This window comes from Oncorhynchus masou, chromosome 31, assembly GCF_036934945.1.
Source record: "Oncorhynchus masou masou isolate Uvic2021 chromosome 31, UVic_Omas_1.1, whole genome shotgun sequence".
NCBI classification, from domain to species: Eukaryota; Metazoa; Chordata; class Actinopteri; order Salmoniformes; family Salmonidae; genus Oncorhynchus; species Oncorhynchus masou.
Window position 1 is genome coordinate 30,028,686 of NC_088242.1, and position 20,935 is coordinate 30,049,620.

Genomic DNA, 20,935 nt, shown 5'->3' on the forward strand with positions numbered 1-20,935 from the left:
ACTACTGAACACTCTCTGAACACACACACTCTCTCTCTCTCTCTCTCTCTCTCTCTCTCTCTCTCTCTCTCTCTCTGTCTTTGAGTTTCACCTCAAGAACAGAGCCACTGAGATTGAGTTAACATTGGATCTGCTAAAGCAGTCATTTCAACTGCTTATGATTCTTTTTTAAGTCATGCCCCCCCCCCTGTCCTTGACTTTTCCAAAATAGGTCTATATAACACACTGTCGGTGTTAGAATCTTAATATTTCAAACACAACTGGAGTTATAACCAGTTTTACGAGGCCATGTCACTTCCACATGTTGCCCCTCCTTCTCCCAACAGTAGGACCTGCTCCACACCTTCTTCCGACAGTTAAAAGTGCAGTGCCCAGCTGATAATCCCTCTGATAATCCCCTTGAAACGGAATAAAGTATGATGGGGGAGAAAGGGGGAGAATGGGTGAGATGATGAGCGAGGGGAAGAGAACGATGCATAAATATGTAATCAGCAATTGTGAATGAAGAACAGTGCGGAACATTCTACTATATTGATCCATTCTAGTTATAATCTTAAAATATTATGTGTCCTACTGTATATCAGTCCACTGAATCCAAGCTGTTTTATCAGTCTACTCTGGCCTAGTTGGAGGAGGCTACACAGTGAGCGTGTGTGTAATTGTTCATGCTGAACGGCTTTCAATATCTGGGAAAACATCCGGGCAGCAGGTGAGACGAGGGTCGGAGAATGTGGTGATGAGGATTGTGGAACCTTAAATTGGCAAGGGGAGAAATGTCACCGTGGACAATTCCCTCACTTCACTGTCATTGGCGGCCGAGTTGCTTGCCAAGAAAACAAGTCTGGCCGGCACCGTGATCAAAGTCCAAATCCACTCTTCATACCCCTGATACCTCTTTTGTCCCACCTCCCACACATGCGGTGACCTCACCCATTACAACCAGCATGTCCAGAGATACAACCTCTCTCATCATCACCCAGTGCCTGGGCTTACCTCCGCTGTACCCGCACCCCACCATACCCCTGCCTGCGCATTATGCCCTGAATATATTCTACCATCTGCTCCTTTTACTCTCTGTCCCCAACGCTCTAGGCGACCAGTTTTGATAGCCTTTAGCCGCACCCTCATACTACTACTCCTCTGTTCCGCGGGTGATGTGGAGGTGAACCCAGGCCCTGCAAGTCCCCAGGCACCCTCATTTGTTGACTTCTGTGATCGAAAAAGCCTTGGTTTCATGCATGTCAACATCAGAAGCCTCCTCCCTAAGTTTGTTTTACTCACTGCTTTAGCACACTCTGCTAACCCTGATGTCCTTGCCGTGTCTGAATCCTGGCTCAGGAAGGCCACCAAAAATTCTGAGATTTCCATACCCAACTATAACATTTTCCGTCAAGATAGAACCGCCAAAGGGGGAGGAGTTGCAGTCTACTGCAGAGATAGCCTGCAAAGTAATGTCATACTTTCCAGGTCCATAGCCAAACAGTTCGAACTACTCATTTTAAAAATTACTCTCTCCAGAAATAAGTCTCTCACTGTTGCCACCTGCTACCGACCCCCCTCAGCTCCCAGCTGTGCCCTGGACACCATTTGTGAATTGATCGCCCCCCATCAAGCTTCAGAGTTTGTTCTGTTAGGTGACCTAAACTGGGATATGCTTAACACCCCAGCAGTCCTACAATCTAAGCTAGATGCCCTCAATCTCACACAAATCATCAAGGAACCCACCAGGTACAACCCTAAATCTGTAAACAAGGGCACCCTCATAGATGTCATCCTGACCAACTGGCCCTCCAAATACACCTCCGCTGTAGCGCCTCGCCTTGTACCCTCTGTAGCGCCTTGCGGTTGTAAACCAAGCAGTTGCCATACCAAGCGCTGATCCAGCCAGATGTTGTGCCATCTTCGCGACGGTGTTGGTGTGTTTGGACAATAATCAATTAATCAAATGTATTTAAAAAGCTCTTCTTACATCAGCTGATGTCACAAAGTGCTGTACAGAAACCCAGCCTAAAACCCCAAACAGCAGGCAATGCAGGTGTAGAAGCATCATATAGATCCTTAGTGATGTGGACACTGGGGAACTAATTCTATATCAATGGTTTATTGCATGATAAATCCATGATAATCGAAAACTTCAACAAGAATTTCTCAACGGCTGGCCATGCCTTCCTCCTGGCTACTCCAACCTTGGCCAATCATTGTGAGCCGTCCTCCCGTCAGCAGCCTCCACTGATGCACACAGGCACGCCCACGCCATTCCCTCACCTGAAAGATGGCGATCCAGGCGTAGCAGATGTTATCAAAGTTGATGGCCCCTTTGAAGGGGTTGACGTGTCCCGCCGAGCAGTTACTGTAGTACTGGTTCCAGTTGATACAGGTGGTGTTGTCTGTGCTGTTGTAGGACTTCATGTCCATCTGACACTGGAGACCTCCCTCCTCATACAGGGTGGGCACAGAGGAACACAGGCGCATTCCGTTCTCCCTGGGCATGGAGCAGATGAAGGGGTTCTCGTCATCGTTCTCCGTGTGGTAATAGTTGCCGAGCTCGACGGACAGAGGACTGGCGAGAAAGGAGAGAGAGTGTTACAGTTAGGGTTCTAGTAGGTAGGCATGGAGCAGATGAAGAGGTTCTCGTCATCATTCTCCGTGTGGTTATAGTTGCAGAGCTCGACGGACAGAGGACTGGCGAGAGAGGAGAGAGAGTGTTACAGTTAGGGTTCTAGTAGGTAGGCATGGAGAATATGAAGGGGTTTGGTCACGGTTCTCTGCATGGTAGTAGCTCCCCAGCACCACAGGTAGGGGACTAGAGGGAAGAGAGGAGAGAGGGGATAATACCAAGGTTAGTGTAGCAGTTGGTGGAGTTCTCCCATCTAGGGTTTTTATCATTGTTCCCTACGCAATCTGTGTATTTACATAATATATAGATATTTTTTTACCTTGATTTAACTAGGCAAGTCAGTTAAGAACTAATTTTTATTTATAATAATGGCCTACTCCGGCCAAACCCTAACCCAGATGACGCTGGGCCAATTGTGCGCCGCCCTATGGGACTCCCAATCACAGCCAGTTGTGATACAGCCTGGAAACGAACCAGGGTCTGTAGTGATGCCTCTAGCACTGAGATGCAGCGCCTTAGACCGCTGCGCCACTCGGGCGTGCACGTGTACAGTATGTCCCTCGTCTGGGTGTCTGTGTTAACCACGGCTTAGCTCTAATGGCGCACATCTCCGTCAGAGGATAGATAATTGGTGCATCTGTCAACACAGACTGCCTAGAGGCGATGTGACACGCTGGATCTGTGTGTGTGTGTGTGTGTGTGTGTGTGTGTGTGTGTGTGTGTGTGTGTGTGTGTGTGTGTGTGTGTGTGTGTGTGTGTGTGTGTGTTTGTTTTGATGCATTAGCCACACAAGTAGCTTCAATTACTTACTGGGCCAAATCCTCCCTCTAGTACTGCTATGGCAGTCCCAGTTATATATTTATATGCTATCACATATATATTTATTTAAGCTATTTAAGCTATTTCACACTTTAGGATGTAGTTATGCAACAGCTTCGGCTGGCGAGTCAATCTGTGTTGGAGGGGATTTAATCCTTGTATCCATCATGGAATGTAATAGTGCGCAGTCACGTGGCTAATGCAATGGCAAAACTGTGGTAATTAAAGTTATGATTAAAGATGTCTTTCCATTGAAGTTCCTTGAGGTTGCAGTCTGTTTTAATGGCTTTATCTGCTATTATGAAATACAAAATGACGGGAATGTAACATTGCGTGACATTTCAAGAGAACCTGAAATGTTTCGTCCAAATGGAATAGAATGAAAAGTCTTCACGAACCCATAATGTAGAAGAACATTTAGGTCCTTTATGAGAAAATGTCATAAATCATAACTACCATGGTGGAAATGTCATATAACATGTATTACTTATAGAGCCCGCTGCTGTCTAAGTGTATGGGCAGTAATGGTCTCTCTCTAATCTCACTAGTTATCCTCTCCTTCCCATTTATCACCTCTATATAATCATAGCTCCTCGTTGATTAATACAGGAGGGAAACGCTGCTCAGGAAATGGCGGTGGTGGCTGACGGTACTTTTTTTCAAGGTCAAACTTTCCCTACACTGTAAACCCCAAAGCATTTTTTTTACTCAAATACTTCTAGGAAGTTGTACTCCAAGTCAAATGAAAAGTCATTATTACTTCAAATATTTTTGTGGTACTTACTCAAGACTAAATGAGAAGTCACAACCTCTACATTTTTTAAAGATATGATAACAAATTAACTTTTTTCCCCAGCATAGTTTGGAATTGTTTTTAATGTCTGTGTTTTTGCATGTACATTGAATGATTGATTGATTAAAATGTAGATGCTACACAAAGATAAATGACAGTTTTGTAAACAAATCCAATCATAGAATTGTTGCACCCGTTACTGTGAAATGGTTGTTCCACTTTAAATGGCTTAGGTCATCTCCTCCCACTGTGCTTAATCTTGGCAGTCATTATGACTGCAGGTTTGCGGCTGAATACAAATTTCAACTCTTGGATATTCTAACGGGAATTAGACATCACTTTACAAACTAGCGTAATGTGATTTACATTTACGGTTGCAAGATTCTGGCTAATTTCCCAGGTTTTCAGAACTCCTGGTTGGAAGATTACTGTTTGTGGAATTTTGCAGCCAGACTTGCAGGCCTGATGTGGCCTGTAAACGATGAGTTTCAGGTCTATGTATAAGGCCTTATGTCATGGGTGGTAACTCTACAATTCAATCGAAGAGCAAAGGCGCACTGGTAAATGATTGGATGCGTGGCTTAGTGGGGGAGTTAAATTTAAGCATTACCTTACTCCAAAAAACTGCATTTGTATTACTCATATGAAGGTTGTACTGCTCACTTCAGCTATTATATGTTTCTTAACGGAATTTTTGTGAGGTCATCGGTTTCCTCACAATGTGTGCGCAGCTAGAACTGATCTGGTTTTACAGTGTATCAACATCCCACGTTCTGGAAACCAAGCAATCCGCATCAACAGCCCGCACACAGATTAAGTAACAGAGGCTCATTTGCTACAGAAAATAAACTCACCTCGTTTGCCTCTGACCTCATTACCATCAAACCAAACCCATTCATTTCTACCCTCTTCTTAACCGTAACCCCCCCTCACCACTTCTCACCCAAAACCTCCTCACCCGCACCCTCCTCAGCCCTATCCCCCCACCACCATCACCACCACCACCACCACCACACACACACACACACACACGCGCGCACATACACAGTTCTACTCACAGTGAGAAGTTCTCCGGCAGGAAGCAGCGGTTCCTCAGTAGCCCCGCCCACAGCTGCACGCCCACAATGCCGAAGATGAAGAAGACAAAGAAACAGAGCAGCAGGACATTCCCCAGCATGGGCAGGGTGTCCAGTAGCAGGGTCACCAGGATACGCATACCTAACACACACAAACAAACACACACGTTGTTTTTAATACCTTGTCAGACACATACGTATACAGAAATCAACATGTGTCCGGTATCATACACATTCCCACACACACATCTTTATATACAAGTGGAGGAAAATAGAATGGTTCAACTACAGTACACCACAAGCCCAGATGGTATATTGTAATAGTGACAACGCAGTATACCATTCCTGTCTCTGTGTGTCAGAGTACACTGTGCACCCCTGAGGAGGACAAGTTAGGAACTTCAACAGCTCCTGTAACTGCAGTAAAGTGCCTCAGCTTTACCACAATCTCTTCAGCCTCCTCCCCACGCTCCTGCCCACACAGTCCCCGGGGCCTATCGCTGTGTGACTTCCTCCTCTCTCCCTACTAACCAGACAGTGGTTAAATCAGAGTTATATTCTCTCTCTCTCTCTCTCTCTCTCTCTCTCTCTCTCTCTCTCTCTCTCTCTCTCTCTCTCTCTCTCTCTCTCTCTCTCTCTCTCTCTCTCTCTCTCTCTCTCTCTCTCTCTCTCTCTCTCTCTCTCTCTCTCTCTCTCTCTCTCTCTCTCTCTCTCTCTCTCTCTCTCTCTCTCTCTCTCTCTCTCTCTCTCTCTCTCTCTCTCTCTCTCTCTCTCTGGGAAACATATGTGTACATTGCCAAAGCAAGTGAAATAAATAATAAACAAAAGTGAAATGAACAGTAAACATTACACTCACAAAAGTTCCAAAAGATGAAGACATTTGTCTGTATACAGTGTTGTAATGATCTCTCTCTCCCCCCTCTCCCCCTTCTACCTCCCTCCCGCCCTTGGAGATCCTCTCTAGTTAAGCTCGCAGCTAAACAGGTGACTCGGGCGTCAGTAACGAGAATCATTTTCCGATCAGGATGTCTCCGGGTAATTGGAGGAGCCGGGTTAATCACTGTCTGCTCAATGACTACCACCACCACGGGGAGAACCAGCGAGGGAGGAAGAAGAGTGAGAAAGAGACAGAAAGTGGGAGAAGGAGAAAGAGAGAGGATGGAGAGTGGGAGAGATATGCGATATAGAGACAGAGAGCAAAAGAGAAGGAGGGGAGAGAGAAAAAGAGAAAGAGAAATGTGCACATTTGAAAAGAAAATGGGTAGGGAGTAGAATAGGGAGAATGAAGAGCGCTCAGTAGAGATAAGAAGTGAGGGATGGTATCATCGGAGGAGAGAGATGAGAAGTGAGCCACAATGAGAAGCATGTCTGGGTAGATAACAGGCGTGTCGACAGTTTGGGTTCACATCCAGCTGCATTGTGTCTCTCTATCTAGTCTCACAGTCATCAGCTTTTTACAGCTACGCTGCCTGACGGGGAACATATACACAAGACACAAATCCAAGCCTAAGACAGGAGTTGGGTCGTTCCACCAATTCGGTGCAGTTTGAGAAGTATAACTTGGTAAAAAAAAAAAAAAACATTTGATTTGACCTAATTTTAACATTCTGTCATAAAGAGCACATGTTCAAGAGGTTAAATAAATGTAAGAAATACTATAGTAAGTGCTTATTAAGTGCCAAATAAAGTCAACAAATCAGCATTTTGACATCTGTGCGCTCTTCTAACTCCAAGTCGTCACCGTCATTGTAAAGCCCTAGTCATTGTGTTGCTTTGACAAAGTTATTCCCAAATATGATACATTTCCATTTCCACTTGATTACGAACAAACCATAAGACTGCTAACCATCCACTGTAGAGCAGTATAACATAACTCTGGTTGCGTGTTATATTCCATAAGGTTGCGCTTTCAAACTCAGTGATGGACACAATTGTTATTATTATTATGTTGTTGTTTTTTTAATTACCCTATCCCAAACCTTAACCATTACCTTAACCATTCGGAATGAATGCCTAAACTTTTAACCCTTTTAACCCTAAGATTTTAACCCTATCCAAAAGCTTAACACTTAACCTTCTAAATTTGACGTTTGGAGCAACTTCAAAATTTGATCAACCCAGGGTGTCAAAAAAACACTTCAAAATGTGACATTTGGAACAACATCCAAGTTTGATAATTCGAGAAATTTGGAAAATGTCTTAATTCTGCAGTGACACTGCGAGTGTCACGACTTCCACCGGAGTCGGTCCCTCTCCTTGTTCGGGCGGCGTTTGGCAAGCGGAGTTCGGCGGGCGACGTCACTGGCCTTCTAGCCATCGCCGATCCACTTTTCATTTTCCAGTTGCTTTGTCTTTGTCTTACACACCTGGTTTCAATTCCCCAATTACTTGTTCATTATTTAACCCTCTGTTGCCCATGCTTGTTTGTGAGTAATTTTTTGTATGTAGTATGGTCGGTTTATGTGGGCTCTGTTTTTTTGTATATGTTGAGTAAAGTATGTTTATTTACTCATATCTGCTGTCCTACGCCTGAGTCCTCTACACCAGCTACACACAGACCTCATTACAGTGAGAACTTGTTGCTATAATAAAGAACACTTCTTTTAATATAACAGGCTTTTGAAATGCAATATTGGTGCACAATTTCTACTTAAAATATTAATGGGATGCAAAAAACACTTTTCGTGGAACAACCCAGATAGCTGAGATGTTAAGCTACAAGTTATATAATATTATTATATACCACAGGGAGATATTCTACAGAGTAAAGAAATGCAGACTCACACTATAGATCAAATGGAAAAGGAAAAGCAAAACTCAACGTTCCCAATCCCATTTTTAGATCAGCACACCTCAGGTTTTTGCGGGAAATCATCCAATGACATCAACAATGCATGAAATCTTTACTCTTTGGAATTAACACATTAATGCAGAATATGTCAACACATAAACTACTAAACAGCACATGTATAATGTTTAGGGCTTTCAGAGTTAATCAGTGTATACAGCTAAAACAACAATGGGATGTCACATCAAGTTGACATTGAGGTTAACCCTCAAGTCTAAGTCATATCTGATGGGGGAAGGGGGGGGGGTTCTAAGTGAACATATTAATATGTTTTAAGACGGTCAAACCAAGGATTGCTTATCTATTTGATTTGGAATTTTAAGATATAAGAACGATCTGGAAACGTTCTCTTTATTCATGTATTTATCCCGAAATGTTAGGCACTAAAAGTGTCTCCATACAGTATATACAGTACTTCCATACATTTTTTAAACAGGTACCGGGGACCTTCATATACGAGTCGGGTGAGGCTTGTGAGCGTCCTAGACGTGCTGTGGGAGCCCAAACCGTTCGAACACTACAGACAGAAGTTGGCAGAAGAGGCTGTACCCACTTCAGACAAATCTCATGGTCCACCACCTTTCACCACAGATCCGGAAGGGTGATGTCGGGGGGTGCGGTGGATTGAGACGGAGCTCGCAGCTACTGCAAAAAAACAGATATCTATATCTTAAACAGACTCATTTTGATGGGGATGTTTGTAGGCCAACGGTTAAAGAAAGTGGGCTTTATCAATTTACCAGATTCTCTCACCGTTTACTTGGACAAAATCAAGACATTAATATTCTTGTAATGCTTTTTGTAAAAAAACAAATCTTATATTAGAGCTCAATATTAGCAAATGCTGAATTCGTGATTGATCACAGCAGATTAACTCGACAGATCACAACAGATGACATTTTTTAAATCGTTGACAGGGCACGTTTTTTATTTAACTAGGCAAGTCAGTTAAGAACAAATTATTATTTACAATGACGGCCAACCCCAGCCAAACCTAGACGACACTGGGCAAATTGTGCGCCGTCCTACGGGACTCCCAATCACAACCAGATGTGGATTTGAACCAGGGACTGTAGTGACACCTCTTGCACTGAGATGCAGTGCCTTAGACCGCTGCACCACTCGGGAGCAAAAATGTCCTACCCCAGCCAAACCCTAACCCGGACGATGCTGAGCAAATTGTGAGCTGCCCTATAGGACTCTCAATCACGGCCAGTTGTGATACAGCCTGGAATCAAACCAGGGTTTGTAGTGACCCCTCTAGCACTGAGATGTAGTGCGTTAGACCGCTGCACCACTCGGGAGCCTAATAAACATATGCACTTATTGGGTGCATTATGTATACATTATTCTAGTCTGTACTTATACTAAGGTCTAAAAAAAATCCAGTATGTATGTTGTGTATTTTGTTAGTCGTGCTCTACATTATCCCCTTCAGATAATCACCATGAACTCTCCAGGAAACAACATTCAGCAGGATTCCGTTTGTTCAACGCTCCCTGACAGGGGACACTTTCTGCATGTTACAGCACTTTCTCTTTCTCCCTCTCTATCTCCATCTCTCTCTGTCTTTCGTTAAAGCTCTCTTTCTCTCTCTGGTCATTAATGAGTAAAACAGCAATGCAAAGTAATGCAGCGCACACATACACATTAATGAGTCGACTCCAAATCAGCGCAGGGACCTTACACTGCAGTGCGCTGAGCTATGGGAGAATGATGCTTAGCTCTGCCTGTCACAGAGTTTAGGATTACTGTCTTATAGTCGCATTAAACATAGAGGTTCACTCCAATGCAAGTCATGGGCTTAGTCCCAATAGTGTAACTTTGCTTCCTTTTACGTGAAAATGAAGGGCTTTATAGGAAACTGTGCCCTAACCTTCGGGAATAAATGGCTACTGTGGCCAAATGCTTTTCTCTGGTGTGTTGTTATGCTAATGACATACAGCAGCTTATTGTTGAGCCAACTTGGATCATAGGGGATCCCCAGGTTATTAAATCGATGCATGAAACCACATTTTAAAAAGCTGGACAAGCTGGAAATTGCAAATAATGGAACAAGATGGCATTTCAACAGCATCTCACGGTTTGATTTCAGTATTTAACGTTTGTCCAGGGGAGATAAACAACACATTTCAACGGTTAAGTTTAGGCATTAATTCCGAATGGTTAAGGTAAGGGTTAAGGTTTGGGATAAGGGTAAAAAAAATGTAAATACTGCCTAGCACCGGGACTGAATGTGTGACCCTCGGAACCAGAACCCCGGGATAGGTTTACAACTGAAACAATTTGACGGTTACGTTTAGGCATTCATTTCCAAATTGGAGCTGGAGCTCACACCTTACACCCATCCACAGCCACTGCACCCAAGCAAGCCTACTTGATGGCAATAACGCCCCTAGTGGCCAGTTTGTAAGGCATTTCCCAAAGTCCAGTGGACCTGGACGAACGTTGAATATCGCCTTGGATCTCTATCCTACATATTCATTCATTCCTTTTGAGGTATGTCTTTTTCCCTTTCCTTTTGTCTCTCACACACACAAACGAACACCTCTCCCCATCCCCTGACAGCCACACACTCTCCCTTTCTCCAAAACCTATAATCCATCTGATTGACATTTCGTCTTGTATAATAACCGTCTCTCTCCTCCTCGGGTCTTTGTGTGCTTTCCAGTTACGCGCTGGGCGGCCATTTAATGTCAACATGGCTGCCAGGAAACTGACTGTGATGGGAGCCCATCTGCTTACAGGCACATCAAATCTCTCCTGTCCTCTCGGCTGAGGCCAGCCCTGGAACTGGCAGCACTGTGTGTCTACCTAACTCTACTGATGGAGTTTCAAAAGAGGGAGTTGGAACACACCTGCGTCCCTCTGTAGCCTAATCCGTAGGCAATAGCCCTTGACAAAGGGTCTAAGCCCAAAGTTCTGGATAGTGTTGTTTTCATTACGTTGTTTTGATTAGGGAGGAAACAAAAGGGCTAAGATGGGTGTACAGCAGAGCTAGCATGAATTAGCATACAGTAACTGAATCTCCCTAAGGTACAACTAGTGTGTTGCTTTGTAAATATTTTATTTGATTGTTACATGAAATGCTATATTGGCAGTACATGCTCTAATATAATAATAGGGATACCCAGTCAGTTGCACTGAGATAATAATGGCGTCGGAGGGGATGGCTGCTGTTGTACAGGCTCCTAACCAACTGTGCTATTTTGTTAGTTTTTTCACGTTATTTGTAAGTCATTTTTTTGCTTATTTTGTACAGGATGTTGCTGCTACCGTCTCTTACAGTGGGGCAAAAAAGTATTTAGTCAGCCACCAATTGTGCAAGTTCTCCCACTTAAAAAGATGAGAGAGGCCTGTAATTTTCATCATAGGTACTTTTCAACTATGACAGACAAAATGAGAAAAAAAATCCAGAAAATCACATGGTAGGATTTTTAATGAATTTATTTGCAAATTATGGTGGAAAATACGTATTTGGTCACCTAGAAACAAGCTCTTTCCTCTGGTCTAAAAAATATCCCAATGCCCCAGGGCAGTAATTGGGGACACCATCCTGTGTAGGGTGCTGTCTTTCGGGTGGGACGTTAAATGGGTGTCCTGACTCTCTGAGGTCATTAAAGATCCCATGGCACTTATCGTAGGGGTGTTAACCCTGGTGTCCTGGCTAAATTCCCAATCTGGCCCTCAAACCATCACGGTCACCTAATAATCCCCAGTTTACAATTGGCTCAATCAGCCCCTGTAACTTTTCCCCAGGTTGTTGCTGTAAATGAGAACGTGTTCTCAGTTAACTTACCTGGTAAAATAAAATACAAATACATTTAAAAGATTAAAAAATGTGCAACCAGAAGAAAAACACCCTTACTCCACACACAGAGACGCATACAAAGCTCTCCTCCGCCATCCATTTGGCAAATCTGACCATAATTCTATCCTCCTGATTCCTGCTTACAAGAAAAAACCAAAGCAGGAAGTACCAGTGACTCGCTCAATACGGAAGTGGTCAGATGACACGGATGCTACGCTACAGGACTGTTTTGATGGCACAGACTGGAATATGTTCCGGGATTCATCCAATGGCATTGAGGAGTATACCACCTCAGTCATCGGCTTCATGAATAAGTGCATCAATGACGTCGTCCCCACAGTGACCATACGTACATGGCCCAACCAGAAGCCATGGATTACAGGCAACATCCGCATCGAGCTAAAGGCTAGAGCTTCCGCTTTCAAGGAACGGAACACTAATCTGGAAACATGTAAGAAATCCCGCTACGCCCTCAGATGAACCATCAAACAGGTAAAGCATCAATACAGGTTTAAGATTGAATCCTACTACACTGGCTCTGACGCTCGTTGGATGTGGCAGGGCTTGAAAATTATTACGGACAACAAAGGGAAACCCAGCCGCGAGCTGCCCAGTGACGCAAGCCTACCAGATGAGCTAAATGCCTTTTATGCTCACTTCGAGGCAAGCAACACTGAAGCATGCATAGGAGCACACAGCTGTTCTGGACAACTGTGTGATAACGCTCTTGGTAGCCAATGTGAGCAAGATCTTTAAACAGGTAAACATTCACAAAGCCGCGGGGCCAGAAGAATTAGCAGGATGTGTACTCAAAGCATGCGTGGACCAACTGGAAAGTGTCTTCACTGACAATTTCAACCTCTCCCTGAATGAGTCTGTAATACCTACATGTTTCAAGAAGACCGCCATAGTCCCTGTGTCCAAGGAAGCGAAGGTACCCTGCCTAAATTACTACCGCCTGGAGCACTCACGTCGGTATCCATGAAGTGATTTGAAAGGCTGCTCATGGCTCACATCCACAGCATCCTCCCGGATACTCTAGACCCACTCCAATTTGGATACCGCCCCAACAGATTCACAGATGATTCACAGACCGTTGGGCCAGTAACCGTAAGGTTGCTAGATCAAATTCCCGAGCCAACAAGGTAAAAATCTGAACAAAGCAGTTAACCCACTGTTCCTAGGCCGTAATTGTAAATAAGAATTTGTTCTGACTTGCCTAGTTAAATAAAGGTAAAAGAAATTAATTTTAAAAAGTTCTACAGCTACACCATTGAGAGCATCCTGACCGGGTGGGTGCATCACCTCCTGGTATGGCAACTGATCGGCATCTGACCGTAAGGCGCTACAGAGGGTAGTGCGTGCGGCCACGTACATCACTGGGACCAAGCTTCCTGCCATCCAGGACCTACATACTCGGCGGTGTCAGAGGAAGGCCCCAAAAATGGTCAAAAACTCCAGTCACCCAAGTCATAGACTTTTCTCTCTGCTACCGCACGGCAAGCGGTACCGGAGCACCAAGTCTGGAACCAAAAGGCTCCTATAACAGCTTCTACCCCCAAGGCATAAGACTGCTGAACAATTAATCAAATGGCCACCGGGAGAATTTACATTGACACCCCCCACCCCATTTGTTTTTACACTGCTGCTCCTCACAGTTTATTATCTACGCATAGTCACTTTACCCCTACCGACATGTACAAATTACCTCGACTAACCTGTGCCCCCACATATTGACTTGGTACCGGTACCCGCTGTATATAGCCTCATTATTGTTATTTTATTGTGTTACTTTTTATGATTTTTTTTACTTTAGGTTATTTGGTAAATATTTTCTTAACTCTTTCTTGAACTTCATTGTTGGTTAAAGGCTTGTAAGTAAGCATTTCACGGTAAGATCTACACCTGTTGTATTCGGCGCATGTGACAAATAAAGTTTGATTTAATTTGAATGCATTCAACCAAAATGTGTCTTCCACATTTCACCCAACCACTCTGAATCAGAAAGCTGCGATGGGCTGCTTTAATCGACGCCATCGGTGCCTGGGAGGCAGTTTTTGGGGATTAACTGCCTTGCTCAAGAGAAGAACAGCAGATTTTTCCAGGATTTCAAACCAGCAACCTTTCAGTTCCTGGCCCAATGCTCTTAAACGTTAGGCTACCTGCCTACTTTAATTGATAGAATAATGTTTCTCGACGGTTCTAATAAGGTTATGATCCAACATCACCGCCATAAAGTTCAGAATTATCCATCCTCCTCCTACTATTATCCATCCTCCTCCTACTCCTACAAAATGTGATACCTTTCCAGCTCAATTGAACATCAAAAGATGACTTGTTCATGCTATATTGTATTCCAGAGATGCAAAGGCCTCTGGGATAGTATGTGTCCTCTGGGTCCTCTGAGCTGTCTCCAGACTCCACACTCAGACAATAGAAGCATTCGGAAGCCAAGACGTGACTACGTCCTTTCTAAACTTCCTATGACCGACACTATCTCCAATACCCCCTTATAAAGGCATACATAGGAAGTACCCACTAAAACCCCATTGACCTCCACTATTTCCTCAATACACCTTCTATGGGTTCAGGAAATACTAGCGGCTAGGACATTGTCAGAACGTGTTTACTGTAATTATGTTTATCTAAGGCTGAGTAAAAAACAAACAGGTAGGAACATCCAGCAGAGGAAAGGAGAGGTAGGTCAACACTTTGGGCTTATCACTGGTGGAGTACAAAACAGTGTGAACCTCAGCACAGCTCAAACATGAGGCCTAACAAGGCATGGAGAACACAATGAAACGTTCTTGCTAATGCCAAGTCGATAACAATGTGAGTGTGTGGGGGGTTTGTGTGTGTGTGTGTGTGTGTGTGTGTGTGTGTGTGTGTGTGTGTGTGTGTGTGTGTGTGTGTGTGTGTGTGTGTGTGTGTGTGTGTGTGTGTGTGTGTGTGTGTGTGTGTGTGTATACTTCCATGTGCGCTGGTGTGTGTGCGTGCGTGCGTGCGTGCGTGCGTGCGTGTGAGTGTGTGTAGGAGCAAGCATCTTGTTAATGCCAATTCGATAACAGTATGGGGAAAGGGAATAGCTTAACAATGAAATTCACTGATAGGAATATTCCAGAGCAGATCTCATTACAAAGACTAGGAAGGGAGCAGTGGAGCAATGGCCTGTATGTGTCTGTGATAATCAATGATAATCAAGTATGTTGCAGAACATACCTAACAATCATGGTCACTCTCTTTTGGATGGTGATTACTTATGGACATAACATGCCATTTATTTTGTCTATAGGCAGAAGCTATGTTCTTCATTGTTTATGCTGTTCCCTCCCTCCTCTCTCTCCCTTTCATCCTCTTGCTCTTTATTTTGCCATTCACTCACTACACCCCAATTACCACCAGAATTCCAGCAAAAATGACCTTTCAGTCACACACCCGCACACAGGCACACACACACCAACAGCACGTCACCTGTTACCTGTCACCATAAGTGAACTCTAAAGCATGACTGGACAGGCTTCTAATCCACCTCAACACACTTCCCCTCACTGCGGAGAGAGAATGACAGTAACTCACTCATGAATTGAAAGTGACGGGGGACATTGCTAGGTTTGTGTGTGCGAGCGTGCGCGCATACCTGCATACACGTGCGCGTGACTGTGTGTACATGCGTCCTCAGGGACCACCAATGACAGCCAATAACAGCCCTCTAACTACCCCTGGTGTGAGTACAGGACGTGAGTGTAATAGCCAATCAGAAGGCAGTGTGGGAGCCTTGATTGGTGTCAGCGCTGGGATCTTGTCTAAGAGTGAGGGAATGTATCTCTAATCTCTCTGACAGGCCTGCCATGTCCCACCATCAATCATACTACCATAACTGGACATGAGTGTGCATTAGGAACTGGGAAGTAAGAGAGAGAGAGTGTGTGTGTGTGTGTGTGTGTGTGTGTGTGTGTGTGTGTGTGTGTGTGTGTGTGTGTGTGTGTGTGTGTGTGTGTGTGTGTGTGTGTGTGTGTGTGTGTCTGTGTGTGTGTGTGTCTGTGTGTGTGTGTGTCTGTGTCTGCGTGTGTGTGAGTTGTCTCTGTCAGCGTCTGCCCAGAAGACTGGACTGCAGTACAGGAAAGTAAGTATGTGTATGCGTGCGTGCGTCAGACAGGCAGCCATCTTCTCCTAGCAACCAATTCCATGAGCAGCAGTAAGAAGAGTTCCTCCTGAAATATATATATGTTTTTGTTCAATTATTTTATTATATGTGAACAGTTGAGTTCACATCTATAAGAATTGAAAGATACTTTTCTTTTGAGGAAATGTTTTGGAGAGATTTGGATAGATTGATCGCCCTCATTCATCAGGCTCATCTGCTGAATCATCAGGTAACACAAAGAAGGAATGGGAATGGGGGACTATCAACCCAACAAGAACAAAAATAAGAATTAGGACCTGGATAAACAAACATGAAACCAACAGAGGGAGAAAGAGGAAGGATTTCTAATGGGTTTCTGGAGGACAGTCCAGGCCTTGAAAGTGAAACACGCAATCACACGAAGTAACAAACAAGCAAAGAGCACTTTGTAAGAAGGTGGGGACATCCTGAAGTATCTTAAATTATGTGTAATGTGCTGTTTCATTGAAAACACACATTTCATGTCTTTATTTGTATTATTCATCAAGTGCATTGTTTAAAAAGTGTATTTGTCTAGAGGTTCATTATTTAAATATTTTGAGTCTAAGAAGTTGGAGGAGGGGTGCAAAACTGACATATGGAATTGTTTTAAGATGGTCATACTATGGATCATTAAGTTATGTACAATTATTTACAATTTTAGGACCCCTTTAGGTATCCCAAGAATGTTTTGGGCCTTTACTTCAAAAAACAAATCATAAGAAACAAGGTTTTTAAGTGTCTGTCCTAAATCTAGGAAATATTTAAAAAACTAAGGAAAAAATATATGTAATAATTGTTTAAAAAAAAAAATATATATATATATATAGTACCAGTCACCTACTCATACAAGGGTTTTTCTTTATTTTTACTACTTTATACATTCTATAATAATAATGAAGACATCACAACTATGAAATAACACATATGGAATCATGAGGTACCCAAAAAAGTAAGAAACATAGAAAATATATTTTAGATTTCTAGATTCTTCAAAGTAGCAACCCTTTGCCTTGATGACAGCTGAGCACTTGTTGGCTGCTTTTCTTTCACTCTGCTGTCCAACTCATCTCAATTGGGTTGAGGTCAGGTGATTGTGGAGGCCAGGTCATCTGATGCAGCACTCCACCACTCTCCTTCTTGGTCAAATAGCCCTTACACAGCCTGGAGGTGTGTTTTGCGTCATTGTCCTGTTGAAAATCAAATGATAGTCCCACTAAGCGCAAACCAGATGGGATGGCGTATCGCTGCAGAATGCTGTGGTAGCCATACTGGTTAAGTGTGCCTTGAATTCTAAATAAATCTCTGACAGTGTCACCAGCAAAGCACCCCAACACCATCACACCTCCTCCTCCATTCTTCACGGTGGGAACCACACATGCGGAGATCATCTGTTCACCTACTCTACATCTCACAAAGACACAGTGTTTGGAAATAAAAAATCTCTATTTTAGAATCATCAGAGTAAAGGATTTCCATTGCTCGTGTTTCTTGGCCCAAGCAAGTCTCTTCTTCTTATTGGTGACCTTTAGTAGTTGTTTCTTTGCAGCAATTCGACCATGAAGGCCTGATTCACGCAGTCTCCTCTGAACAGTTGATGTTGAGAAGTGTCTGTTACTTGAATTCTGCGAAGCATTTATTTGGGCTGCAATTTCTGAGGCTGGTAACTCTAATGAACTTATCCTCTGCAGCAGAGGTAACTCTGGGTCTTCCGTTCCTGTGGTGGTCCTCATGAGAGCCAGTTTCATTATAGTGCTTGATGGTTTTCCCGACTTGACTGACGTTCATGTCTAAAAGTAATAACAGACTGTCATTTCTCTTTATTTGAGCTGTTCTTGCCATAACATGGACTTGGTCTTTTACCAAATAGGGCTATCTTCTGCATACCACCCCTACCTTGTTACAACACAACTGATTGGCTCAAATTAACTTTTAACAAGGCACACCTGTTATTGAAATGCATTCCAGGTGACTACCTGAAACTGGTTGAGAGAATGCCAAGAGTGTGCAAAGCTGTCATCAAGGAAAAAGGTGGCAACTTTGAAGAATCTCAAATATAAAATATATCTTCATTTGTTAAACACTACATGATTCCATATGTGTTATTTCATTGTTTTGATGTCTTCACTATTATTCTACAATGTAGATAATAGTAAAAATAAAGAAAAGCCCTGGAATGAGTAGGTGTGTCCAAACTTTGACTGGTAATGTATATATTCATTTTTTTTACACATATAACCCATTTTTGGGGGGCTAAGCACAAAACGACCTTTATACTCCAATTAAACCGGTACTGGTTACCTTCAGACAATAGCAAAATGTAGAACACCATCACCATGTATCCACACCATGTATCAATCACATCATCAGCCTACATATGCTGAGAGTTTAAAGCTTCGCCAGACACACCACCCTCCTCAATTCCCCCCATAACCTCCCTCCCAGGCTAGTTTTGGTTAACCTCCGTACTCCCATCCCCAGGAATGGCCTGGGACACTTGGCCCCAAGGCAGACCTAACCCTGCAACAGGAGCCACACCAAGATCTCCTGTGCTCACCCAGAATGGAGCATTGGCAACCACTCTGGTCCCCTGCAGCAGCTCCACTCCTTTGGCGGGAGCTTCATCCAGTGGACTAAGCTCGGTCAACACTGCCCTCCCAGTTCTCGCCCCCATACCCTTCATCCAGTGGACTAAGCTCGGTCAACACTGCCATTCCAGTTCTCGCCCCCAGACCCTTCATCCAGTGGACTAAGCTCGGTCAACACTGCCCTCCCAGTTCTCGCCCCAGACCCTTCATCCAGTGGACTAAGCTCGGTCAACACTGCCCTCCCAGTTCTCGCCCCCAGACCCTTCATCCAGTGGACTAAGCTCGGTCAACACTGCCATTCCAGTTCTCGCCCCCAGACCCTTCATCCAGTGGACTAAGCTCGGTCAACACTGCCCTCCCAGTTCTCGCCCCAGACCCTTCATCCAGTGGACTAAGCTCGGTCAACACTGCCCTCCCAGTTCTCGCCCCTAGACCCTTCATCCAGTGGACTAAGCTCGGTCAACACTGCCCTCCCAGTTCTCGCCCCCAGACCCTTCATCCAGTGGACTAAGCTCGGTCAACACTGCCCTCCCAGTTCTCGCCCCCAGACCCTGCATCCAGTGGACTAAGCTCCATAAATCAGAATACACATTTATTTGTTGCTGGGATTTATCCACGAAACTGCAAAATACTAATCCTTGTTTAACTTTTCCGCTCAATGGTTTATACACAGCATGTTTCCGCTCTGATTTAGCCACTGTCTCCTGTATTCATGACCCTGAGTTGGCTCTAGAAAATGTCTCCTCCATATTTATTCCTCTGGCAGATAAACATGCCCCTTTTAAACAGTTCAGAGTCAAAGATAGATTGAACCCTTGGGTTTTTTTCGGAGTTATCGGAGCTCATTCAGATGAGAAATCAGGCCTGGGCCAAAGCAAGGAAAACGGACTCTGTAGTGGTCTGACAATCTTTCAGACAATTGAGAAAAAGATGTATTAAGAAAGCTAAATCAAGCTATTTTTTAAGCTCTATCTCTGACTTCTGGTGATCCTTAACATTTTTTGGAAAACAGTAAACTGAAGCATACAAATTCCTCTTCTTCCCTGGCTAAGCAAGTTCTGTCTGACTGGCAGCATAACTGAGAAGAATGAGATAAGTGATGCTTTTAATCATGACTTTTTATCTCGACAGGCTTTCTATTTGAGACAAACGGTGGTGTATTTGACCCTGGTCCGTCAATCGACTGCTCTTCCCTCTGCCAGCCTCTAGCTGACTCGACGGTTAACCCGTCAACTTCTGGTGAATCTTTGTTTTCATTTCAACAATTTACTATCTGTGATGTGCTGGATGCCTTGCTTAAGATTGATGTAAAATAAATCCACTGGGGCTGATGTGCTTGATCCATTTTTTTGCTGCAGCTCTCTGCCCTCCTGACTGCTGAATAATTAACCCATATTTACCTGACGATTATATCTGGTACTGTCCCCAAGGTTTGGAAGGCGGACCATGCTCTTCCCCTTCACAAAGGTGGTGACCCTTGTGACCTAAATCATTATTGGCCTATTTCTAAACCTTCTTGCCTAGCTAAAATATTATAATCATCAATGAACTCTCAGCTAAAATCTTACTTATCTTTGAAATGTATTCTTAAAATGTACAGTTGGGTTTTAGACCGGGCCATAGCATTCTCTGCTGCATCTCGAATTATAAATAATGTGGTTAACTAAATGGATAAAAAGCAACATTGTGCCACCTGCTTCATTGACCTGTCAAAAGGCTTTTGATACTGTTGATCACCACCGCTAACGCAGAGGCTGATGATTTAAGCATATGTACTTTGGATGGTGTCCATATTGAACGTGTTCCTGCTTACAAACATTCGGGCAGCTGAATAGATGAAACGCTGTCTTTTAAAAAGCATATTGATGAGCGAGTTAAGAAGCTGTAAAAAAAATGGGCTCCTTCTAGAGAAATAGGTCCTGCATCTTGCTAAATACTATAAAGCAGACGATTGAGTCGACTTTCACACCGGCTCTAGACTATAGCGACCTCATCGATATGAACACGGCTGCCACTTCATTGAAGCCATTCGTTTATCATAGTGCACTGTGCTTTAGTATGGGTGACAAATTTTAGTACTCATCACTGCATCCTCTACCAGAAAGTTGGTGGGCCCTCTTTGATGTCACGTAGGTTGATACATCGCTATGTTTTCATTTATAAAACCCTTTTACAAAAATTCTCACTGTACCGAACATTACTACATTTTAGACCTACGAGT

At 43.7% G+C, this 20,935-nt stretch overlaps 1 protein-coding gene across 1 annotated transcript in view; it reads right to left on the reverse strand.

The window, feature by feature from the left end:
- The window catches only part of LOC135523783 (voltage-dependent T-type calcium channel subunit alpha-1G-like), a 186,946-nt gene that overhangs the window by 139,197 nt on the left and 26,814 nt on the right, over positions 1–20,935 (reverse strand). Inside the window, 2 exon segments of the mRNA XM_064950686.1 lie at positions 2,266–2,560; positions 5,288–5,447. Of these exon segments, the coding sequence (XP_064806758.1) occupies positions 2,266–2,560; positions 5,288–5,447 (455 nt within the window).